The following is a 26,547-nucleotide window of genomic DNA, read 5'->3' as shown; positions in this document are numbered from 1 at the left end:
GACAAAGATAAAGTATGTTTTGTTATAGAGTATATCGTTCTTTGTTGCATTCGTCGCACAGAGCTAATACCTGAATAACCATTTAACTCATCAGTGATAACTGACTTAGAATAACTTTACTTAAGTGACGAAATAGAAGTGTGAACAAATAGAAGCTAAAATAAAACTAGAAGTAGTTTTATCACCAATTATGTATATTACTGAGCTCAACAATTTTATGAAACCTCTAAAGGAAATCCGTTTAAAATTTTTTTGGGGAGAAACAAGATTTCTATACCGTAAAGAATTACTATACAAAAAGTGTATAATAATAATGTTATTTTATACGATTCTAATAATAATCGAATCTAGAGGCACTCGTACATTATTGGTTAGGGTTACAAGTTAACATGTTTATAATCTGTGATGAGGTTTAATTTATTTATAGGTTATGTTTTGAGCGAAAATGCGATGGTGAATTAATTTAACTTGATATTCCATGTTAAATACTTTTATAAAATGCTGTACGACGACTTTAAACCAATTGTGGATTTAGTGCTTAATAATTGGACAGCTTTACAGTTAGCTGTTGAACATGGAATGGGTGCGCCTGGAGGAGAAAAGGTAACATGGATAAAAATATTTTAAAGATAATATGAACTATTAAATATTCACATATTTAGATGCAATAAACTGCAATTAAAGGAGGAAGCTTATAAGTATATTTTAATTTATCCTAATATTTATTTTAAAAAAAGCTTATCGGAAGCAATTTTTATAAGTGTGTACGTTTAACAGCCATATAAAAAACACATCATAAATTTACTTTAACATTTCAGACTGCACAACTCATGGCAGTTTATATAGCAAGATACTGTGTTGAAAATATTGTAGACAGAGATGATCTCACCGAGTTGCTAGAGGATTTAATGGATGAGGAGTTTGAGACTGTTTGCCATGACAATTCGCCTAAAGGTAACAATGTTAATCTGTATGATATGGGTTTTAAATAAGTCAAATATAATATGCTGCAACATAAATATGCTTTTCTTCTTGTCTGAAAGGTAGGATTCTGCAGCTAAATGAGATTGATCTATCTTTTTATAAAAATAAGGTTATGGCAACTCTATCCATAAGTTAAGCATTTGTTAGAATAAAAAACATGTTTCTGAGTGAGCACTTTCAGTTTACTCACTTCAACGAACATCCTTCAGAAAAAAATGTCTGACTGTAATCAGAATATTAACTAGTTGTTGTTTCCTTCCATTCACTATATATTTCTTCATAACATATTTTTATTTAAAAAAAAAACTATGTAATACTAGGTGTCATCTTAACTGTTTCGTTGAAATAATATTTGTGTTTCAGAGATAGCATCCTTGCTCATACTGTACCTGGGCTTGTTAAAAGATGGACACCATGATGAACTTCGAGCTAGAATAGAAGCAATGCCTAAATGTCAGAAGTGGCTCAGTGAACCAATGCATGATGCAGTACCACCTCAAGTAAGCTTAAAATACAATATCACAAACAATTAATTTTTGCCAACTGTGTATGAGTTTTTACCTTTTTCTAAGATTTAAAATTAGTGAGTCATCTTGGGGCAACTTTGTACAGTATTGAAATACACTTCTATACGAAATTCTAATGTAATAAATACACGAAATTTAAAAAAAATCCAGTTTAAGTCTTAATACAGTGGTAATAATAAAACTTGGGAATTACTCTACCACTGTATTAAAGATATTGCAAAAGTGATCATGTTAAAAATAAAACTGTTGTAAGTTTGTTGTGGGCTCCTGGATCAGGGCCCTTACCCATGTTTGGAACCCTAGCAGTGAAAGGGTGTCATTGTCAATGTTGGCTTGCTTAAATATCTAAAGGAAATCATTAAAACTGTTTTAAAAAGTTTAACTGTTTAATGAAAATTATCTAATATTTTTAGTGCCACGGTAATCCAGATGATGACAGCACTGATAGCAGTGGAGATGATGATGAAGAAAATGAGAGTCATGTAAACAATGGTGAAGCTTCATCATCTCGACGAAATAATGAGCCAGAACCTATGGATGAAGATGTGGAACCAGGCTGGACAGTTGTCAGAACTAGGAGGAAAAAATAAAAGAAATTCATGTTTTCTCAAGATTTAATTAAAATGGCATTTAATTGTGTGGCTATTTCAAAATAAATCGATTTATTTTCATGAAACTAAAATATAGATCCTTTGAAATAGCAAAAACTAAGAAGGTAAAAAAATGCTGAGAAACAAAACATATATCAACCTGTACTGAAATATCCTTTAATTTTTAATTTTAATCATTGTGTTGGCTGGTAGACACCCATTGCAAAATATGGGCCTCCTCTATATATCACCAAAATGACTTATCTTGATCTACCAGCATTAAAGGACTTCTTGAAAGAAGTAGAGAGCGTCCCTATGCTTCACCAACTGATTTGTGGTCGCCAGGCCCAAAGCTTTTAGCCTCAACAGACTGGTTATTAATTCTCTTATAAATTTCAATATACTTATAACATAGTACCAATTTATGGTAAAGCTCATGTTTGATCACATTGTTTCAATCAGATGCACTCTATTTTTAATGAATTATAGAAAGAAGTAGCATTCTCATCAAATATTTAGATATAAGACAGAGGTAGCATTTTCTTCTTAATGCTAATATAGTTTTTATTACATCATATCTAATTAGGTAGTGTTATGTTACTGTATATTTCTATTTGTTATCACCAGGTACCTACCTATTTGTTTTATAAATAAATTGAATTATTGTTAATTGTCTGTTTTATTAATTCTCTTTGTACCTAAAGAAACTAAAAAGCCTCATAGACATGGTACTGTTTTACCGACTTTCTCTAAAACCACATTGTAAACATCATAGCTTATTGACAGCTAATTCTCTATATCTAATAGATTCAGGCGTTACTTTGCGGAAGTCCATCCTAAGTAAGAAATGTAGTAATATATAGCTACATCCGCTATGTAGCAGTAGTCGTGCAATGAAGTGTACCGCCCGCTAGTCCGTTGATAAATGCGCGTGCGGCAAACAATGCGAAAAAAAACTACCAGCGTTAATTCACTCAATACGTGTTTCACCCCTCCATGGGGCAACCTCAGGAGTAATGTTACACCGATTAGTGCTAACTTTTTGTCGATGAAAAACTCTTCTCTCTCGTCTATCCTTCAAACCAATCATTAAGGTCATCACCAGACTACTCTAATGAGCGTTGAGTCTTATGGTTTACTGATTGACATTTGAGGATGTCTTTACAAAAGCCTTCATACAAGTTTTTTTCTTCGCTAGCTTCACATTCCTAAATAGAATCTAAGAGTTCTGTTTTATTTATTATTAAATTACTCTGAGCTCTGAAAAGAATCTAGTCAATTACTTTCGCTTTTCGGTTTCAAAAAAAAACAGTTGCTGGTCCAGTTTTATGTTTGGAAGTCTTAGGATTTACTTTTATTCTAAAGAGTTTAGTTATGAGCACTCCCTACGCCGAAGCAGCCTTCTTGAATGAAACATGTAACGATAGCTTCCAAAGCGTTGGCTTAATCAACTAACAAATAATTTAAACGCGTCAATTTTTTTTCTGATCTGATCTATGCGAGTTTTCCCTTATTAACCACCTTTTTTCTCTCAGATTTAGTTTAATTTCGTTTTTGGTTAATTTATTTCTGTTGCAATAATTTGTAGTTTTTCCTATATTTAGGTATTTCAATTCCTAATTGAAATAATAAAAAAAATATTTGATTAACTTAAAACAATATTTATTACCCAACATAAAATTTTATCTGCAAGGTTTAACTTTCGGCGGAATTTTCAAATGTAAGTACTTACGAAAATACAAATTCAATAATAATAACCTGGAATTAAACAAACATTATCGTCCAAACTGTCTCATAATTACGGGACATATCGAAAAATGAATGAATATGGAACAATAAATATTTATTTCGTAAATAAGTTACGTACAGTCCGTACAGTAATTTTTTTACGAGTTATACAACACCTAGAGTTAAAATAAATATTTTTTAAATACCTAAAATTCGTTATCAACAAGCATTTGTTTAAATTATTTAATAAACAATTGTATGTATACCTCGAAATAATTGCACATTAAATGACACACCTAATTATTTTGTAAAAACAGTTTTTTTTACCATGTGACTTTAATTCTACGACATAGAATTTAAATATAAAATTTTTTTCTACATTTTTAAGTATTTACAAAAATTAATTACTTAAGTTAAAATATAACATAAGAATGTTAAAATATTACTGATTTTAATCACAAATTTTAAATAACTTTAATATGTTGAGAAGCTCCGAAACATCTTTCCAGTGTGTATAGACGGTGAAAACTTACGAATGCGAAACGTGGTCGCCTTCGACGAGCCTCATAAAAAGCAAAGGAGAGAGCTATGCCCAGAGTTATGCAGCGAGATCGAATCAGAAATGGGGATATTTGCAGAACAATCAAAGGCTCCGACGTAACTCGATGTATTGTTCGTTAATAGCAGCAGATGTAAGTAGCAGTAGGTGGGGCCAATTGCAAGTGCAACAAATGGCTGATGAGGCTGAAAGATTGCAAACATGCCCCGGTAGCGACGGTTTGACTAGTAAGTGAGACGACAGACCTCCCTAAGAGGACCGACACTGGATGTGTGACGAAAGATCGGTTATAGTTATCTTTGGGGGAGGTCTATGCCTTCCGGTGGACCTCTATCGACTGATATGAATGAATGACGTTCAAAATTATTTGTTGCACAAATTTTTATCACATGATTCATTAATTAGAGCAATGTTCCATAATATATTTTTTTTATATTTTCGATGGCATCTGTGACTTATTTAAAAAAATTAACATTATGTCATTATTGATATGTCAGACAGTATCTGTCAAATATTTTGACATTTGTTTGTATTTTATTGCATTTTGATCAATTTATTTGTAATATAAAATCAATCATCTAAATGCCATTAACTGCGCGGCAAAGAAGTATTCATAATAAAAATGGTAGTAAAAAGTCTACTAGTTTCAGTAAGGGAAAGAAAACACGAAAATCTTGCGAGAGGTATAAAGGCAACGCCGGCCTTATAATAAGAAATACTTTATTTGTTATTATTAAAATGACAGATTTTTTGACTACATTAATGTTATGAATAATTTTCATTATATTAACTATTATTATATCATATACAATTTTGTTTAAAGCAATAATAGTCATAAAGACAACAATGGTAAAAAAATATTTTATGATCATTTTCATCATTTCAGCTGTAGTGTAATGGAGAAAAAATGTAATGGAGGGGCCATTGCTGGAAATAGGCCTCCACAATAGTGCCTTATTGGATATAATAGATATTTGGGGTCGGAAGGTTATCGAGTGGGGATCACGGGTAGACGCGGCATGCATAGGGACCCCGTTTATTTTGGGCAACGATGTAGTTAAGTACGCGGGATGTCGGTGAAATCGGGCAACGGGAGACCGGTCATTGTGGCAACCTTTGGGGGGGAGGCCTATAGCTAGCAGTGGGTGTTTATCAGATGGTGCTTATAAGATGGTTATGTTGATGTATGATATTAATCTTATAGTGTATAATTATTATAATAATTAAAACTGTCATTCACTGTCATACATATTATTTTTAAAATACAATTTCTGGTTTTCAGTGAATTCCTCATGACAAACGCTCCATCAGACTTGCGTAGCATAGCATATCCTGGTGGTGCAACTGCATTGGTGCTATTATTAACCTCTCGCCTTATATCTGCTTACTGGGGCCATATATCCGATTGTGATGAGACTTACAACTATTGGGAGCCATTGCATTATCTTGGTATGTTATTAAAATTCAATATTATCATTTCAGCTGATAGATACCTACTGTAAGGCAATTCACCTAAAGATTACCACAATTTTTGGTCTAGCTGCCCACATAAAGCAGTTTCTCATGATCTTAACTATGTTGTTAGTCCACCTAGTGGGCGGCTTCCCCACACTGTCTACCGGATCATGATTGATACTCAAGAACCTTCCAGTAATAATTTAATAATTTTTTTTGTTAAATTCCCACAACATTAGTATTTATGTGATGGAGCAATGAATGTCAATCCAGAAGGTGGACCTTAGTGAATGGCAACTGGTGTTATTGAAAATCTATGAAGGAGATGCCTATGTCCAGGACATCTTGGTGAAATAATATAGTTGAAAAAATTAACAATTTCAGTATATGGCAGTGGCTTACAAACATGGGAGTACAGTCCTGTGTACGCAATACGCTCATACATGCCGCTGTGGTTGTTTGCGGTGCCAGCGAAGATACTGAGCTTTGTTATGTATCCTGTCAGTGTGTTTTATACTATAAGAGCACTACTGGCAACATTGGCTGCTTGTGCTGATTTGATGTTTTACAAGTAAGTTGTCACCTTTGTTAATTCATGTATTATAATAGTAACACAGCCCATAATTTTTTTTTTATTAATTACCATTGTTTGGACAGGTATGTTACAATTTCAGGTAATAAGTTTTTCAGATATATTTTTTATTGACATTTGTTTTCTTCCTTCACAGTATCTTTGATGCTTTTTCTTTCTTTTAAGCCATAAGCAGTATTGTCATTCAATCATCGCCTTTCATCCTTCTTCTCCATTCCCAAAGTATCAGATTATTTATCACATTGTTATTTTCTGGTTTAGTGTTTTGATTTTTCTATCTTACATTTAATTATATTTTACAACTTATTTATTAGTATTTTTTTACATATTCTCTAATATTTTCACATTCTTTTGGTCTTACCAGACCCATTATTAATTTTTATAGTTATAATCTAGTTTTTATTTCTTTTAATTGCCACCTTAATTGTTGTTCTGTGGTAAGCCATTTATTTAGAGCTAAACTCTACGATAAAATAGGGTAAAATTTGATTATGGAAATCAAATATTGTCATTTACATTTGTAAGTGTTAGTTTGTTCTTGAAAGTCAAGCATGATGGCCATTGAAGTTATAGCAGCTATAAAATTTGGTGTAGGCTATATAAATACAAAAAAATTAATGAAGACCATTCTAGACAATTGTGAAATTATTTTAATACCGATCATGTTTACCAATGCACAAAGAAGACTAAATGCACACAAATGTGTTGCAATTGCCATTTGCAATTAAAAACCAACATTGGCAGATTGTCTACAAGTGTTTGTTAGGTAAACACTAGCTGTAAAGGACATCTGCCAAATCCCATGCAAAATTAACCCAGGCCCGGCGCCAAAGCAATGTATCTCAGTTTTTAGAGTAAATATAGCGAAAATATTATATATCTTCGGTATTTCTAAATTCACATGCTAACATTTTTTTCTTGTTGAATTTTTATAGGCGCTCTATGTAAATATTACATTTTTAAGAAAAACTGTCATCATTGTACATTAACATTGTAACAAGTTATGGCATATAAGCGCCGCAAGTAAATTATATTATCTAACAATGCATTTACTGATAATTACTTTTCATTCAAGTTATCTTTATTTTTTATTGTGGTAAATAAGTTTACACACGTAAAAAATGTAGGAAAAATTTAGTTTTTACCAGTATTTATAACGTCATCATTGTCCAATAGCATTATTTCAGCTGTAGGATTTTGACGGCTGGACATGGACTATCCTAACTATCCACATCTTTCCAATAAAATTGGTTATGTAGTGGTCTGCAACCAGTGTCTTCTTTCGACCTTTATAAGGTGTCCACCTTGTGTTCTACATTCCAGGACTTTAAGGCTCCAGAGGCCATCTGTTATGTGGCTTGCCAATTTAACTTACTAATCCGCTAGGCTATGAACTTATTAAAAAAATTAGGTTTATTTAATCCAAGCTTTTATTCGCAGAGCTGTTTGCCATGAGTTTGGGGTGCATGTTGGTCGTGTTTGGCTATGTCTCACCCTACCATGCGCGGGGATGTTCGCCTGCAGTGCTGCGATGCTGCCATCTTCTTGGAGTTCCGCCCTCGTTGCTGCTGCAATGGCTTGCTGGTGGCGGGGACGGTACCCCTTCGCAATCTTACTAACAGCAGCCACCACTTTACTTAGTAAGTTTTTTTTTTAAATGGTTAAACTTCTAAAATTTCACCCGAACAGTTGCACAAATCTCTATGGCCATTCCAGCTCCGATCACTCTCATGGAGAGTCCAATGCCATGGGTGCCAATCTGTTATCTAAGCTTCTTCGTGCGCGAAATGCAATATTTATATTCCATAGAGTTTATTGTGAATAAAGAAAGCATGATATTTGATGTGGGTAAGGCCGCTACTAAGAGGACTAAGGATGTAGTTAAGACTGGTCATTGTGGATATGTTTGGGGGAGGCCTATGCAGTTGGCATCTATCGGCTGATGATGATGATGCAGGTGATGGCGAGTCACGGTTCCCTAGGTAATGATCTGGTGAAATAGTAGTATTTAGCTACCCATGCCGTGGCTCCCACAGCCCTCTATAACTTTTGCTAGATAGATCAAAAAAAATTATGCTCGATGCTTGCTTAGTAATCCATATCTTTGGACAGATCATTACAATTGTGTGGTCTTGATGTTCTTTGTAAAAAAATACAAAAATTGTAACTGACATTGTAATTGGTAGCGTGTATACATTAAATTCCAGAGTTTTGTATAAAAAAGACATTAGTTTTGTTTAGTGAGCGATTCGAACGTCGCAAAGGCTTGCCGAGACTTGCGCGGATGCACAGAATGCGCGTGCTCGGGTCTCTCTTTCGCGCACTAGCCATTCACCCTCGCACGGCTTCGCGAGCGCTGATTGGTTAACTTGTGATTGTGTTGCGCCTTTGTACATACACCAGCTTTAGTGTAAATAAAAATCAAGAGAAGGGAAATCAGGCCAAAAATCATCACATAAATCTCATACAGGTTTATTTCAAGTATTTATAGTTCAAAAAACAATTCTAAGATTAGTTATTATGTAAATGTATTGTGATTTAGGTTGGCCGTTCACAGCAATACTATGCTTGCCTATTGTAGTAGATGTGGTAATAATAATGAGACAATATAAATTTAATGTGTTTTAGGTTGGCCATTCACAGCAATACTGGGATTGCCTATTGCAATAGATATGCTGATAATAAAGAGACAATCTACGGATTTCTTCAAATGGTCGGTCATCGCTTTAATAGCAATCCTCTTGCCCACGGTGGTGGTGGACTCATGGCATTATGGACGATTGGTGATCGCTCCCTGGAATATTGTAGCGTACAATATCTTTACGGAGCACGGCCCGGACCTGTACGGAGTGGAACCTTGGACTTATTACTTTGTGAATGGATTTCTCAATTTTAACATTGTTTGGGTGAGTTTGTACAACACTAGTATTTGTATATGTGAACTTTGGTCATGATAGATGTTCGTTGCATCTGACCGTCAGTTGGGCTCGGCCTGCTTAAAACAAATGTTATCTTATTTCAACTGCCATAAATCACATTTCTTTTACTTTATTTATACCACGAGAGTTTACTATAAATTCTTCCTTTTTTAAATAATATTCTGATGGAAATTAAACTAAAGATGGCAGCAATTATTTTAATTTTCACGTTTTATTTATATTAAATATTTCTTTTGACTGACTCATTTTATACATTTACAGTAAAATGAGACGTTAGTAGAAATGATGATTTTCTGTCACCTTTGTAATCTGAAAGGCATCATTAACAAATATTTAGAAATAAATTTGATATTATGTATAATGAAATATTCCACGTGTCCTTGAGGTTCTGGAGGTAAGATCACCAATCCCAGGCTTAGGACAATTACCCATTAGGTGGACGGACAACCTTGTTAATGTCGTTGGTAGACCCTGGACGCAAGCCGCTTCGAACTGGACTTGTTGGAAAAATATGGAGGAGGCTTATGTCCAGTAGTATGTCCTATGGTTGAAATCATGATGATAAGGTTCCATTTTGCAGGTGCTGGCCTTATCGTGTCCATTGCTCCTCCTGGCGTGTAAAGCTATCGCTTCACGTTCGACTTCCCGCGCTGCTTTCTGCGCGCCATATTGGCTCGGCCTAATGCCTTTGCCCCTGTGGTTAGCTGTGTTCATGTTGCAACCGCACAAGGAGGAAAGGTATTATTTATTTTATTTCTGCGTACTCAACTTTGTTGACATCAGTAACATGATTATGGTGAATAAAAGTTCTGATATAACACAGTTTCACAAATCACTTACAGTGCAATAATTTATTGAGACATCTGAACTCACCAGCAGTTTAATTGACAGTTCTGTCTGTGTTGCCGGTGCGTTGTTACAACACTAAAAAAATACATATTTATTCAATAGTTAACAATGAAATATATTTATATTTAATATCGTAATAAATCGTAAAATAATATCGTAATAAGTAATAAATCGTGTATGTATATGTATAATGATTCTTTTTATATTTTGATTTTCGGTACACTGAATTTATATCTACTTTATACGGCCCTTTCTCGTTAATAATTCAGTGAAGTAATTTTGTCCGTAGGCTTAGGGAACCTATGTTCTAACGCAAAGATATAATTGTGTACTTTTATTAATATTTTTACAATCGACGACTTATTCGTGTGCTACTTGCGTGCTAGCTTGTTGTAACGCTAACAGAAAATCAACGGTTTCACGCAATCTGTAACTGTCTGTGTTAGACAACATTGTCCGTGGACCTAGGGAGCCTATATTATAACGCAAGTACTTTGATTAATATTTTTTTAACTGATTGCTTGCTTGTGAGTTATTCGTGCGCTAGCTCGTCGTAACATTTTCAGAAACACAATGGTTTCACACGATCAGTCACAGACAGTATTAATCATCATTGTCCGTGGACCTAAGAAACCTATATTATAACACAAAGACATAATTATGTACTATGATTAATATTTTTTTAACTGGTTTCTTGTTTGTGAGCTATTCGTGTGCTAGCTTGTCGTAACATTTTCAGAAGCACAATGGCTTCACATAATCTGTAACCAACAGTATTAATCATCATTGTCCGTGGACCTAAGGAACGAAACCTATGTCATAACGCAGACTTAATTATGTACTTTTATTAATATTTTTTTAATTGAAGGCATTATTTATTAGTTTCACCAAATGTAAACTTTCTCATGAGACACTTTTTTTATTTTATATTTTCAGGTTCCTCTACCCCGTGTACAGTATGATCGTACTTGCTGGTGCTATATCGCTGGACTGTCTACAAAAGATGACTTTTGCAGTAGGCACCGAGTTGTTTAGGTAATATTTATTAATATATTCTTTGTTTTGTTAAACATTGTAATGTCGAACGGTATTAATCTTTCTTCTCTTTCTCTGTCTATCTCTTTTCATTCCAATAATAATAATTAATCTTTATTTCATTCCATACAAATTAGTAATTTTAAATAGTAGTTTTGATAATTTTGTACTAAGCTTGTATGGAGACCCTCTCAGGGTAAGTCTCCTCTGAAGCTTTCCATTTTTCTCTATCTTTAACAACTAGGAGCCACCGGTGACCTGCCGTAGCCACGATCTCGTCAGCCCGTCTGGCATTAGGTCTGCCTCTCGCTCTGGTACCTCGTGGTCCCGTCCATTTTGTAACCATTTGTGTCCATCTGTTATCAGCGAACCTCGCCACGTGACCTTCATTCTTATAGAAAATATAAATCGATACAACCTTTTTCATGGTGATCAGATATATGTCAGAAGGATTTTTTAAAGAATTTTTTCTCAGAGACTGTTTTAAAAAATTATCTTGTTCCGAATCCCATACATCTTTTCACCGTATTACCAGAAATCGACCAAAAAAATCTGAAGTTCAGATGTTATTTATACAGAAATAATTAGTAAGAATAAATTGGCTAAATAATTAAAATGCTGTGAGTGGATCACAAAAAAAAAATTTTGGAAATTTTTACAGAGCAAAAGCCGCTGGACTTTTAACATTATTTGACTTATGCTTACGTAGTAGTGTAGACTCCTTCGAGTCTTCCGTGGACCCCTGAGGGTCAATCTGAACCACTTTGGAAACTAATGAATCAAAAATAAAATTCAAAGAAGGAATACTGTTGTATCCAAGATGTGCGATCTTGCAAAAAGATTCGTTAGATAGTGCCGAAAAGAAGAATCTTCTTTCGGATGCTATATGAAGAACAGTCTGGGTAACGGTTTCTCTAAGGGTTGCACAGGAACGAAAACTCACAATGCACTTGTCGTCAGTTCGGTTCGGCCCGCGTACCGTAAACGTCACGTACATCTCTTCCATAGATTAACGACAGAGTTGATCGGAAGAGGTCTGCATCCAGCGTCTTCTGATGACCTTAACGAGGTCTTTTGTACACCTCGGGTAGACATCCTGCGCTAGCTGGGCCGTGGTCTCCATTCCAGGACCCTAAAGACCCAGAGGTCATTTGTTCTACGCACTATGTGACCTACATTAAAATCTACGTAAAATGTTGTTTCCATAAACCAAAATCAAATACACAGTTTTTGGCTATCTCCTACATAGAGATTTTATTTTTTGTTTTTTCATAGGTGGCGCAGAGACAGAGAGAAAAGACATTACCTCTCATACACCGGCTCGCTGATGGTTATGTGTGTGTTTCTAGCCGGAGTGGCAGGTGAGATTACAATAAAAATATTAAAAACTACTATGCCTTTGTACGTATTTTTAAAAAAAAAAACTTCATCAAACTAAGCTAATTAAGACTAGTTTTACAAGTAACTTTATACTTATTGTTATCGGCGGTTAGCGTTGCGCAAAGTGGACGGATGTTAAGGCCCATGTACTTAAAAAGCCTGCGCCGATTGTACACGGAACCCTAACTTCACGTCTAAAAATGTTATCATTAGAGGAGAAAGATCCAAAACTAACATGCTAAAATTCGATACCATGAAGGCTTACACGAAAAAAGTATTTAATAAAGTGTCTTTAACGCACATTTGTAAATTGTTATAATGACAGGAAGATATAATATATTAACTCAATATTGAATCTTCCAATGAAAAAATATAACGTGAATAATTCAAAACAAATACATGATTTGAAAAAGCTTTTCACCTTATTGATGACAAATGTGGCAGACATTCATCCCTTTAAAACTTTTACATATGTAACCAATCAACTTGTATGGGAGAAGAAATATTGTTTTTACTGTTTTAAATGTAATTTGTACTTAAAAAAACCCTTCCTGTACTTTGGTATTAATAATTAACATTTTTTTGTTCGTACCCATAACGTATTTAAATACGTTATGGGTACGAACGGGATAGGGGCTTTTTAACTTTTTTAAAAAAATATATTTATATTTTTATTTTTGCGCTCTTCTTCCATGCATCTTCAGATCTTTACTCAATACTTACATTCTACATTTCATCTGTCTTGCTCTTTTATTTTATTTTCCCTCTTTTCTGATGCCTTTCATCCATCAACTCGTTTCTCAGTCCCTAGTTCTCGTCCTCGCAGATCTTAGTGTCTAACCGGCATTCGGAGCCGACTCGGAAATAATTACCATTAGGAACACATTTATTGAATAATTTTCGTTAATGTGTCTATCCAGGTATATCACGCATAACGGCTGTATATAACCACTACCACGGTACCATGACGGTGTTGGATAGCTTGCCAAAAGATGACGGCGTGAGGCTTGTTTGCTTCGGCAAGGATTGGTACAGGTCGCCTTCGAGTTTCCATCTAGGCCACGGTTATAGGATACGATTCGTTCGGAGCGAGTTCGACGGACAACTACCGGCGCCCTTCGAGGAAACATCCAATGGTAAGAGCAACACTAGTTCTTTATTTAAAAATAAATGTAGCATATTTATTCAAATAATCAACAATACGTTGTTCTGAAAACGGAGAATAAAAACATAAAAATTTTTAATACAGTGGGTGGGTAATAATAATCACACACTTAATGTTTTACACCATTAAACTACCTGAAAACAGAGACACTTTATTTAAAATTGATTATTTATAAATTGTCTATTACTTTTAAAAGTTTATTCTGCAATGTTTTAAATTATCATCTTGACATCTCAAATACCAACTGCTTTACCGACAGCGCCATCTATGAAGCGTCAAGGTTAAACAGCAACTGCTTTACCGACATTAAGCACGGCAAATTAACACATAAGCGCGGCACAATACAAAACAGAATTTTTATACATATATAGCATCGCGTAGAGTCGAGACTGCCAGAGTTTTATGGGGTCCACCAACCAAGACTTTAAATGATTCAATAGCAATAAACTCATGAATAAATAAATCATTTCCAGGTACTCGAATAATTCACCCTTACTTCAACGATCAGAACAAAGGTGACAACCGAACATATGTAGACCCATCGCAATGCCACTATCTAGTCGATTCCGACATTGGCTCTCCCACTAAATTACAACCTGCGTACCACAAAGATAATACCAAGTGGGACGTGGTTACATCCGTACCAATAATAGATGCTAACAAATCGCATAGGCTCTTCCGCGCTTTCTACATACCTGGTCTTTCGTCTAAAAAGGTTGTATATGCGAATCTATATCTATTAAGAAACAAATTGTTAACCAACTAAGCTTATTTTACTATAACGTGAAAATAGTCGCAGATTTTTTGTTGTTTTGTTATTTATGTGAATTAAAAATATTTCGCGCTATTAAACTATATTGTGGTATTTAGTTACCTAATGTTGAAGAGATATATGGATTTAAAGATTAAACTTGTAATTTTTATTTATAATCTGTGGTATTTTGTATCTGTACTTATTAAGATATGGCGCGAAAATGTTTAACGGTTTGTTGTAATTTGTTTAGTTTATATTTTTAGTTATTAGAATTTGTTTTCAAATAATATATATATTAGTAGTATAATATTTTAACCAGGGCTTTTTTTGTCACTTCCTTTTTGCTTGCACGCAATTCTTTAAAGGGACTGTTTCGATGAAAAATCAAAAACAAAATTATTTTTTATTGTTTAAAAAGATATAGTCTTTAAATATTACATATATATAAATTTCACGAAGTTCTCTAATTTTTATGATAATTTTTTTGATATGTTCGAACTACTTTCTGTGTCCCTACAAAAAAGTCCTGGTTCAAACTAAAATTAACACATTTTTATATTTTATAACACGATAATTGGGTTTTGTTCTTGAACAGGGGCCGTTCCTAAAATACTTCGCTTTAAATTTCACTTTTTTCCATTGTCACACCGCGCTACAACACCCGGCGATAAATATTACACATCGACCTTTAGAAAGAGACAATCTGCTAATTTCGGCTTCGTAGAGCGTTATCTCTGTCGCACGAAATACGACTGACAAAACGTCACATAGGTAGTGTGGGACAGAGATAGTGCTCTACGAAGCCGAAATAAGCCGATTGTCTCTTTCCAAACATCAATGTGCCATATATATCGCCGGGTACTGTAGACTACCTGAGACCCCTTTCAAAATATTACACCACTAAAGCCTCACCATTATGTCATAAAAAAATTTTGAATTTATAATGAGAATAAAAACCAATTATTTATTATTGAGATCGAAAGGGAAAAAGATGTTCTAAGTTATCTGTAATCGGTATTATAGTATCTTAGCGCGTATCTCTTGTAAAACACCTTCAAAGGAAACATATGTCATGAATGGCCTCTTAAAAAAAACTATACTTTGTGTAACTTATATTTTAAAAAATATAAGAATCGACTGCACACAATAATATCCTCCCACAATTATCAAACATTAAATAATTATACTAAATGCAATAAAACTCATTTATCATATCGTTGAAAAAATATTAATTAAACTTTTATTACATAAGTACATTAAAATTAATGCAATTAAAAAAAAACGAACGTAATTAATTATAAGGAAATAATTTTAAGAAGCTAGTCATAGATTCCTTTAATAAATAAATTAGTTTTAAATAAAATTACTGTGACGGTAGCGTTAGATTTTTTTTCTGGCAACATTCTTTTTTAACTTCATAATTTATAATCTGTGACAGTTTATGATATTTATGTTCATAAATATATTTGAAATGGGCAAAATGTATCCCTGACAAAAAAAAGTCATTTATTTGTCTCCAAAAAAAAAAATGTATTTCCAAGTGATTTTTTTATTTGATAACTTCCCAAGACCTCTCTTAGAGTTTTTAGTATTATCAAATGTTTCAGTATGGATATTTTCATGTACTATGTTATGTGTTTGGAATAAGAGAAGGTTTTGACCATTTTCTTTGTAATACTTAATTGTTTCTATCCTTAAAAATCTCTGTGCGATATATGAAATTGTACAGGTTGGTTATTTATACGAATTTTGAAAACGCCTTTTTTACTATGTTATCATTACGTTGGGTGTATCATACGTTATTATAAAATTATTTCAATTGGTCATATTTAAATTTATGATTCAGTGGTTTATATTGATAATCATTATTATTGTTAGATACTGTGGATTCTGACTCGGAATGAAACACCGCTGGTTTACAAGGAGTCCTTTATTCACCAATCAGATGGTCACCCTACTTTAACACAAAGTATCTTTTCACTTAGTCCAAACTTTGCTCCCAATTTGCTCAAGAAATTGTCCAAATAACTTAACCAATAGTCACTGTGTAATCGTAGATCTTAATCTTATAACTTGAAAAACAACACTTACTGTCGACATAGAGAGTATAGGTATACTACCCCTTTATACTGCGGATAAGGTTTTAATAAATTCGAGATAGTACTCGGTAAAAATTTCCGAGAACCGTACACAAAACCGTACACAATCTATAAATAACTTCAAGGTCACGCATATTCACGGCATTTCTTGATCCTAGGGTTTAATTATTAAATTCAATTTTATTTAAAAGACACCTTACATTTTTTATATCAATCACGTTATATATATATGCTATCGTCACTTATATTTAGATATTTATATGATTATAGAAAACACCGAAATAAAATAGTCTTCGCTAGTTAGTTAAAACTAGCCTATTGAAAGAAAAATAAAGTTAATTAAATCAAGTACACTAAAATACAAAAGTTATTTATTTGTATTTCTGTATTCAATTATTGTTTTTAAAACGTTTATCGTTTTTAAACGTCATATAGACGACTGAGAATTGCAATCGTAGGTCACTGGTTCGATTCTCAAGACATAATCTTATATAATTCAAACTCTGTGACACTGCTCACAAATATATAATATAAATATAAGTATATAAATATATACTATAGTATCACAGTGCAATTGCCAACCCGCCTGCCAAGCGTGGTGATTGTAGTATATCTCCTTATAGATATCTTTTGGGAAATTCTTTACCTAGCATAGCATAACGTCAATGGGCTGAAACGACGTTATGTCAAATGAGTCGACTTAATATTTACTTTGTAGGTTATGTCAAACATTAACTGTCAAAATTTGACAATCGTCGGCGCAGTGTTGCCATTTTACTTAAGTACACGTGTTGCATTAATTTAATACATAGTTGTAATGCCTTTGTGTATCACTTATTTTTTTGGACGCACGCTATTTTTAAAAGATATGTGTCCACAGTTTTTTGTATCTCCTTCATACTTTTGTGGCTTGGAGAAAATACAAAGGAAATTAATAATTTATTATTAAACTATGGTACGCTTTTGGAAAAAAATTCCATTAATTTTTTTGATTCATTAAAAATATGAGGAAAAATATAATTTTAAAATTTTTAAAAGTTGTTGTTGTCTTATATATATTTTCAAAATTTCCTTAGCGGGCATTGTGCCTTTCTCACAAAATAGACATGAGAAATTTTATATTTAATTATTGTCTGATATTTTATACACATATATATGTATATATAAGTGCATTTAATTTTTGTATATTTGCAAAAATTGTTTAGTGTTTATAAAAAAGAATATATGTTTCGTGTATGTCGTATATGTTTACTTACGAATCAGCGAGACACTTTATGGAGTCTAATAGCGGGTACAGGATGTTTATTTTTAATCATTTTTATTTTTTACATTCATATGGTTGTCATTAATACATTGAGTGTGGTATATGTTAGTGATTTGGGATTTATTTCTAAGCAACTCCCGTGGACCCATCATGTTTATATATATATTATATGTTGATATATTAACGGCACTGCACCAAAGTATACCCCGTACGACATAATGCTATGAAAACATTCTATACTTTTATAACGCTAGATTAATGAGATAGAAAAATATTCAAAGCGATGTACCAAATAAACATGTTCACTATAAAATTTGCTTCTAACTTTATGCGTTTTATTATAATTTATTTATGTAATTTCTTACAGGACATTTTGACTAAATTACTGCTTTTGTTTAGTAAAATTGATTGTTTATAAGATAAATTGGTAGTGATTTTTGCATTTTTATAAAGTCATCATGATTTTGCATTATTTGTATTGTATTTATAATAAAAATGATTCGTCAATGGCCAAACGTGTTTTAATATACAATCTTAATTTTTGATTTTTTACCTGGCTGTAAGTGTTGCCCAGAGGGCGCTCAAAAGCTCTGTTAAGGTAGTAAAGCACTAACGCTCTTTAGGTAGTTGGGAGATCGCCGATCTTTTAGGTTGCTTAGGGGGACGCTCCTTGGAACGTCTACGCCGAAGGTCCCCCTAGGGACCTAGGTTTTGGGTTGTCAAACATTGACATGTGCAGAAACGACATTACTTTCCGTTCCCCCTAATATTATGATTTGGTTTTGTTAAAAATTTAAATACTCGTAATTTTACTCAGTGCTGTAATGCATCTGACCGTCATCATATTAGACATTTGTGACTTGTTTTTTTAGAGATGTTTCCCAAAAATAGGCTGAATAACGTACTTTTAAAACAAATCATTCTACATTTCAAAGGATGTTTTACTGATAATACGAGTATAATTTTGCCATAAATTGTTTCTATGTTACGAACTTTGCAAGTTTTCCCTTTCGTATCACGACAGGTTTGGTACCTTCGTATGGCATGTCGGAAAAATTTATCGGTTTTCATTTGTCTATGTACATAAAACTGTTAAAGGACTGTATAAATGAACGCATTCAGTCGTGTGCCAAATCAGATGCCGGTCACTTTATCTACGTTTTAATTTGAAATATTAGAGGGACCGTAAAGTAATGTCGCTTCTATCGGCATATTTTACAGAAAAACCAGTTGAACTCAAAGGTTGTTGATAACGAAGGTGAATATATTGTTGATTATATATAAGAACACGTTAAAAATATAGTCGTGTGATTTTAACTTAAGAAATAGACATTACTTTCCGGCCCCTCTAATATATCATTATAAGGTTTTATTTTATTCTAGTTTCTATCAAGTTGTTCTCCTGTGGGATTCTAAGTAGAAGTATGAAATAGAACACCAGCCATTAGTAAGCTGAAAGAATGCAAGCCTTTATATTTCACATTAATTATGGTATATCCCCTCATAGATATCTTTGGCGAAGGTTTATGCCTTGTTGTGGGCGTCTATTGCATGAAATCATTAGCTGTTCTAGCAATGGAAAGGGGTAAGCCTCCTCCAAATATGGCCACTATGACGGGTCATGCACTGCCTTCATCCGGCGACTTCTCGAAGCCTTATTTCTTTAAATTCTTTCTATCTCTAAATTCATCAAATAACCGTCGCATTTTTAAACAGTTAAAATTAAATTTGATTTAAACAAAACACATTGAATTGTATAACCATCGCGTTTTTACAATTAAAACGAGATGGTGTTCATATTATTTTTAGTCGTTTTAGTTTTTTAGTGTAGGATACACATGTAATTAATAATTAGTGTTAATTATTATTTTTATTACTAATTAAACTAAATTTATTTATATTTATTTTTTAAATTCTCCGTAAGCGGTAACAGAATGAGGGAAATCGTTCATATACAAGTCGGTAGATGCGGAAATCAGATTGGATCAAAGGTATACGACAAAGTAAATTTGTTTTAGTTATATATATATACACGTACATATACGTACAAATTATATGAGTTACTAGCGTTCCGCCGCTAGCTTTGCGAACGTAATGAACTTTCTCTCAACCTTTTGGTTGGAATTTCGTGGCATTAGTTTTTAGCAGACTTCTACTCCGCGAAAGGACCATACTACCATACTTGATGCCAATCTTTTTTATTCTTCCGAATCAATTCGGCATTTTTCAAGTAATTTTGTAGTTTTGCAGAGGGTTAAAATTTGTTGAGATACATGCCTTATTGGGAATCTAAGGGAGTGGTCTAAGTCCAGCAGTGGTAAAACAGTATGATGATGATTATAAAAATATGAAAGAAGTCGGAAGTTGTTCTCGAGTAAAAGGATTTAACCAACAAAAAGAAGGTTTTGTTTGTTTAAAAACAATGGCGAAAATAAGCTTTTAAGTGTAAAGAAAAATTGCTAATATTTTGTAGTCATGTATAAAAAATAGCGGTAAGCTGTGTTAGTAGGTTACAAATCGATACTAACTTCCTCTATTATGATCTTTGCTTGTTGCAGTTCTGGGAAGTGATATCAGACGAGCACGGCATAGATGTCGAGGGGTGTTATAATGGTGATTCCGATCTTCAGATGGAAAGAATCAATGTATATTACAACGAGGCTTCAGCCTGTAAATACGTGCCTCGTGCTGTCTTAGTCGATTTAGAACCTGGTACAATGGACTCTATACTGGGCGGGCCGTTCGGTTCTATTTTCCGACCCGATAACATCGTATACGGCGCAACAGGTGCAGGGAATAATTGGGCTAAAGGACACTATACGGAAGGGGCTGAATTGCTTGAACCGGTTTTGGATGTTGTGAGAAAAGAGGCAGAGGGTTGTGATTGTCTACAAGGTTTTCAGTTGGTTCATTCGATTGGTGGAGGCACAGGGTCTGGATTGGGAACTTTACTTCTGACGAACTTGAGAGAGGAGTATCCTGATAGGGTTGTGACTACGTTCTCTGTGGTGCCGAGTCCTAAAGTTTCAGATACTGTGGTGGAGCCGTACAATGCAACTCTATCTCTAAATCAACTGATTGAGAATACAGATCAGTCTTTCTGTATAGATAACGAAGCGCTTTACGATATTTGTTTCCGAACGTTAAAGCTGTCGATGCCTACGTATGGCGATTTGAATCATTTGGTGTCAATGATGATGTCGGGTGTGACAACCTGCTTGCGGTTTCCTGGGCAGTTGAACGCCGACTTGCGTAAGTTGGCTGTCAACATGGTTCCCTTTCCACGTTTGCATTTCTTTACACCGGGTTTTGCGCCGCTAACGTCGCGTGGTAGCGAGCAATACCGAGCGTGCACAGTACCGGAGTTGACACAGCAGATGTTCGACGCGAAGAACATGATGGCCGCGTGCGATCCTCGCCATGGACGCTACCTCACTGTGGCCGCTATCTTCCGCGGCCGCATGTCCATGAAGGAGGTAGACGAGCAGATGCTCAACATCCAAACCAGAAACAAGGACTTCTTCGTCGGCTGGATACCGAGTAACGTTAAAACCGCCGTCTGCGATATCCCACCCAGAGGTCTTAAAATGTCTGCCACGTTTATAGGCAACACGACAGCCATACAGGAGTTGTTCAAGAGGATATCGGAACAGTTCACCGCCATGTTCAGAAGGAAGGCTTTCATCCATTGGTATACGGGCGAGGGTATGGATGAGAGCGACTTCGCGGAGGCGGATCACAACATGAGCGACCTGATATCCGAGTACCAACAATACCAAGACGCCACCATCAACGACGAGGAGTTTGGGGAGGAAGAGACGTCGCCCAACGATGACAGCGACGAATAGAAAAATGTGTATTTGTATTTATTTATTTAATAAATTATTTGTGATTACCAACTATTCCACTTTCATTTTAAAATATTTCTGTTGACCCACAGATTAACAAAAATTCTGGCTAATATTGAATGTCGTCATAATTTTGGGTAATTAGTACAATAAAGTGATATTTGGTTTAAAAATCAGTTAATTGAAGTATGAATTTTTTTAATTATATAATTTTACATAACTAGGCTGTAGAGATGGCGACAGGAAGTAGGTCAGAGATTATATCACAACATTCTTCAATCCAAGTTATAAGGTCTTGACGCATGAACGTCCAGCCACGAAGTGTGCAGCTGTTTTGCCTGCGTCACTATTATAATTGGTTGCAAGCTCCAGTTCAACTCAGACTAAAGCCTTTTGTACACACATGATTAGTCTGAATAGAAGGGTTAATTTTCCTTAGCGCACGGTACATGTATAGATGTCACTGTGGAAGCTTGACGTAAATGCGGCGTACGTAATTATTCACAGCGCCGCAGTTGAAGACGCCGTTCCGGCCCCGACGAGCGGCGCCTCTTAAATTTTAAATACCGACAGTAGTAATATAAGAATGATCTTTTGAAAGAATTTATGATTTACACATCTAGCTTAGCGTAAAAAATCATTGGTAACTACCTTCCCATGTACAAAAGCTTGAGGTTTTTTTTTAAATCTACGACTAAAAGTTTTTAAGAAAGCATGCTGCTGAAGCTACGAATAGTACACGAAGGAGTTTTCTATTAGGGCAAAAGACGTCGAAGACCGTGGGATTTGCCCAAATAAAAAAAAAATTCCGGTCAAACTAAACGTAATGGAAGGGCATCTCAAAGATTTTTTTAGGGCATGGGAGTAACGACTACAATTTAAGGATTTCGAGTGCATGGTTCGTGATATTTAGGTTCTAGTCACCAGGCAGCTAAAACTGGCTCATTTTGAACGATGTTTTATTTTTATGCCAAAGGGAGAACGATTCTTCAAAATATATTCGCATTAGGGACTTTATTGAAAAGCGTAATTGGGCACGAAAGAGGCCTTATAAGCTTTTCTTTATTCCCAATACTAGTGTAATAGTTTAACGTGACGATAGAAAAAAAAAACACGGCGTAACAACTTTGTAATTGCAGGTTAGTAACGTCCGCTCAAGGGACAGACGATATTGTTCAGTTCTAACATTTGGGAAATCTATGTCCTCCAGTAGTAGGACATTCCACAGCTGAAATGATAAAATTTAAAAACAATATTTTTATTGTAAACGATTATACACAGATTACGCCTAACACTAAACACTGGACAAGACATTTAACGAGAAATTCACAAAACAATAGACAAGACAAAGTCACTCCTCCACTTCCTCGTCGAACTCCCCTTCGTCATCCGCCGTCGCGTCCTGGTACTGCTGGTACTCCGACACCAGGTCGTTCATGTTGCTCTCCGCCTCCGTGAACTCCAGCTCATCCATGCCCTCCGCAGTGTACCAATGGAGGAAGGCTTTCCTCCTGAACATGGCAGTAAATTGTTCAGATATCCTCTTGAACAGTTCCTGTATGGCTGTCGTATTGCCGATAAAAGTGGCAGACATTTTAAGACCCCGGGGCGGGATATCGCAGACGGCGGTCTTGACATTATTCGGAATCCATTCGACGAAGTAGCTACTGTTTTTGTTTTGAATGTTGAGCATCTGCTCGTCCACTTCCTTCATGGACATGCGGCCGCGGAAGACGGCGGCTACAGTCAAGTAGCGACCCCTGCGAGGGTCGCACGCTGCCATCATGTTCTTCGCGTCGAACATCTGCTGTGTCAACTCGGGCACGCTTAGCGCCCTGTACTGCTGGCTTCCGCGCGACGTCAGAGGCGCAAAGCCAGGCATAAAGAAATGTAAACGCGGGAACGGCACCATGTTCACTGCCAGCTTGCGAAGGTCAGCGTTCAACTGGCCAGGAAACCGCAAACACGTCGTCACTCCCGACATTGTTGCCGAAACCAAATGATTCAGATCTCCATATGTTGGTGTTGTCAGCTTCAGCGTTCGGAAGCAAATATCATACAACGCCTCGTTATCTATGCAATACGTCTCGTCGGTATTCTCTACAAGCTGATGAACGGACAGCGTGGCGTTGTAAGGCTCCACTACAGTGTCCGAGACCTTGGGACTTGGCACCACGGAAAACGTGTTCATAATCCGATCAGGATACTCCTCCCTGATCTTTGAAATAAGTAACGTTCCCATCCCAGAACCCGTGCCGCCGCCTAAAGAGTGGGTAAGCTGGAACCCTTGGAGACAGTCGCAGCCTTCAGCCTCCTTCCTCACCACATCCAGCACTGAGTCGACAAGCTCCGCGCCTTCAGTGTAGTGTCCTTTGGCCCAATTGTTTCCAGCTCCGGACTGTCCGAACACAAAGTTGTCCGGTCGGAAAATCTGTCCGAACGGGCCCGAGCGAACCGAGTCCATGGTCCCTGGCTCCAGGTCCACCAAGACTGCTCTGGGAACATACTTGCCGCCGGAAGCCTCGTTATAGTAGACGTTAATTCTCTCCAGTTGAAGGTCTGAGTCGCCTTGGTATGCCCCGGTTGGGTCAATCCCGTGTTCATCGGAAATGACCTCCCAGAACTGGAACAACAATTTATTTCAGTGATCATCAACCTAAAATCCACGGATAATAATTTCGACATTTATGTTGTGTTAATTCCTAAAAGATCAATTTATGTATCTATTATCACCACTCATACTACACTTAAACATTAAGAAGATTCATAAATAAAAATATCCTACGCGTTACATTTTTTTAGAATCTTTTCAAGATTTACCCATCACCGACCCGACCCATATCAAGTTGTAAAAAACAATTTATCTCGATATAGCATTATATGTCCTTATTACTATACCATTAGTTAAATTCTAGAACCTAGGTAAGCCTTTTGCACTTATTTACAATTATATACTTTATAATAAAAACAAGAAAGTTTAGAAATGGCGGTCATTAAATTTTTACTCCAACGAATTTTCAATAAATCCACAAGCATTCTATACATAATTTCTAATACGCTTTATCTGTTAATGGTATATATATACACATTAATAAGGTTGAAGAGTCTTGTTTTATACATTTTAGCACTAATGACCAACTATGATCAAATTCGTCACTCTGAACATAGCAATAGTGGAATTCATCATCGTTTTAGCCGTGGGATGTTCACTACTGCACCATATTTCATTAAGACCGAAAAGCATGCATCCAGCGTCTTCAAGCTTCCGGTTGAGTGCTACACGCTTCAGTTTATGGTTCGTGGTCTCTAAGGAAGGTTGAGCTAGTAAAATATACATCTAGTACACCTCTGATATCTATCAGCCATGATTAGGTTTTCTAATTTGTGTATAAAATACTAATTATTAAACCATTTTTTTTTCATTCACCAACAATTCATGCTTTAAATTTGTCTAACTCACAGAAATTTGTTTAACGAGAAAAAAATCTGATTTATACCACTTTGCGCGTGAAAAATTACACGAAGATGAAATGCAATATGGAACTCGTAAATTTTGGTTAGCATGGTGTCGCTGTGGAGAATGTACAATTTAAATTGACTAAGAAATGAGAAGCTTCATCGACAAACCAAGTAGCCGACAAGCCTAGCAGGTTGGCAAGTGGCAGTGGGCGGCTATGTGACAAACAGGCTTAGGTTGTGAAGTGGACGACCAGGGGATCGGCAAGCGACGGCATAAAGACGTTCGAGGACTCTGTGTTTGGCACTAATCGGTGTAACATAACTCCCGAAGATGCCCCGGCAAAGATGCCATGGCGGTGGCGGTTGTGTGATTCGCATTGTTTGCCGCATACGCATTTATCAGCGGGCTGGCGGGCGGTGCATTTGTTGCACGACTACCACTACATGTGCGGAAGTGGCTAAATATTAGTCCTTTTCTTGTATAGGGAAACCTTGTCCAGCTGTGGACATACTGTGGCCGAAAATTACAGAACGCAATACTGTTAAAGCATTAATTTATTATAGTATATTTCGTCACATACTAACCTTTGCACCAATCTGATTGCCGCATTGTCCGGCTTGGATATGAACGATTTCCCTCATATTGTATTTTCACTAAAAATTTTGCACCTAAAATTAAAGTCTAATAAAATTTTATATCCGTTAAAATATCATTAAAAATAATTAATATTAAAAAAATAAGAAATCAAAACACGTTCATTCTACACGAAATTTTATCTAGTAATGTTGTGACATTATTCTTTTGTTGGTTACGGGGAGGAGAACGTTCGAAATTTAAATTTTATTATTTTTCTAAAATGTAGCCCTTATTTATATCCAGCCAATTATAGTTATAAATACATTTAGATAGTGTTGGACCGTGTGAAACCTCATTCGAATTTTAATTATTGATATGACAATTTAGCGAAGAAATTATTTTTTAACGCTATTAAAATAGCATGTTACATCCCCCATTCATATTTTTAGGGGGCTTATGCTTTGCATTTTTGAAACGACGATAAAAAGACTCAAACACACATTGAATGGAGGTTTCATTTATATTTAATAAAAAAAATGTAAGAGGCAAAATTTAAATTATAAATAAATATATTTACGTCTACAGTAATTACCGGAGGTCTGGGGATTGTCGAGAAAAGGAATTAGGTATTTATATGTTTATATTAATATTAAATCAGATCGGATACTCATTGTGAACAGAAATCCGATAGTGTGTAGGTGTTATAATAAAACATAGCAGAATTTAATAGATTAAAAATAAAA

At 35.2% G+C, this 26,547-nt stretch overlaps 4 protein-coding genes across 4 annotated transcripts; 3 read left to right on the top strand and 1 right to left on the bottom strand.

Annotated features, from left to right (window-relative positions):
- Nucleotides 1–411: 411 nt before the first annotated feature.
- Nucleotides 412–2,723, top strand: LOC137929731 (pre-rRNA-processing protein TSR2 homolog). The gene is made up of 4 exons (XM_068772803.1): nt 412–603; nt 819–954; nt 1,348–1,484; nt 1,925–2,723. The coding sequence occupies exons 1-4, from the start codon at nt 499–501 to the stop codon at nt 2,099–2,101; spliced, it is 555 nt and encodes a 184-aa protein (XP_068628904.1). The 5' UTR covers nt 412–498; the 3' UTR covers nt 2,102–2,723.
- Nucleotides 2,724–4,930: 2,207 nt separating this feature from the next.
- On the top strand, nt 4,931–14,639 carry Alg9 (alpha-1,2-mannosyltransferase Alg9). The gene is made up of 10 exons (XM_068772750.1): nt 4,931–5,071; nt 5,671–5,837; nt 6,228–6,414; nt 7,876–8,075; nt 9,064–9,341; nt 9,955–10,112; nt 11,160–11,258; nt 12,534–12,619; nt 13,559–13,774; nt 14,277–14,639. Exons 1-10 carry the CDS (start codon nt 4,971–4,973, stop codon nt 14,567–14,569), a joined length of 1,785 nt encoding a protein of 594 aa, XP_068628851.1. The 5' UTR covers nt 4,931–4,970; the 3' UTR covers nt 14,570–14,639.
- A 5,169-nt stretch (nt 14,640–19,808) lies between these two features.
- LOC137929953 (tubulin beta chain-like) lies at nt 19,809–21,805 on the top strand. Its single transcript, XM_068773109.1, has 2 exons — nt 19,809–19,911; nt 20,479–21,805. The coding sequence occupies exons 1-2, from the start codon at nt 19,855–19,857 to the stop codon at nt 21,766–21,768; spliced, it is 1,347 nt and encodes a 448-aa protein (XP_068629210.1). The 5' UTR covers nt 19,809–19,854; the 3' UTR covers nt 21,769–21,805.
- Nucleotides 21,806–23,033: 1,228 nt separating this feature from the next.
- On the bottom strand, nt 23,034–25,913 carry LOC137929712 (tubulin beta-4B chain-like). The gene is made up of 2 exons (XM_068772778.1): nt 25,813–25,913; nt 23,034–24,391 (listed from the first exon to the last, which is right to left on the bottom strand). The coding sequence occupies exons 1-2, from the start codon at nt 25,867–25,869 to the stop codon at nt 23,120–23,122; spliced, it is 1,329 nt and encodes a 442-aa protein (XP_068628879.1). The 5' UTR covers nt 25,870–25,913; the 3' UTR covers nt 23,034–23,119.
- Between the last annotated feature and the right edge of the window lie 634 nt (nt 25,914–26,547).

The sequence above is a fragment of the Battus philenor genome, unplaced genomic scaffold, assembly GCF_028537555.1.
Source record: "Battus philenor isolate CCGP_79_NKW_IND1 unplaced genomic scaffold, ilBatPhil1.0.hap1 SCAF_5, whole genome shotgun sequence".
Taxonomy (NCBI): Eukaryota; Metazoa; Arthropoda; class Insecta; order Lepidoptera; family Papilionidae; genus Battus; species Battus philenor.
The sequence above is the reverse complement of the archived record's forward strand: the minus strand, read 5'-3'. Positions and strand labels throughout refer to the sequence as shown.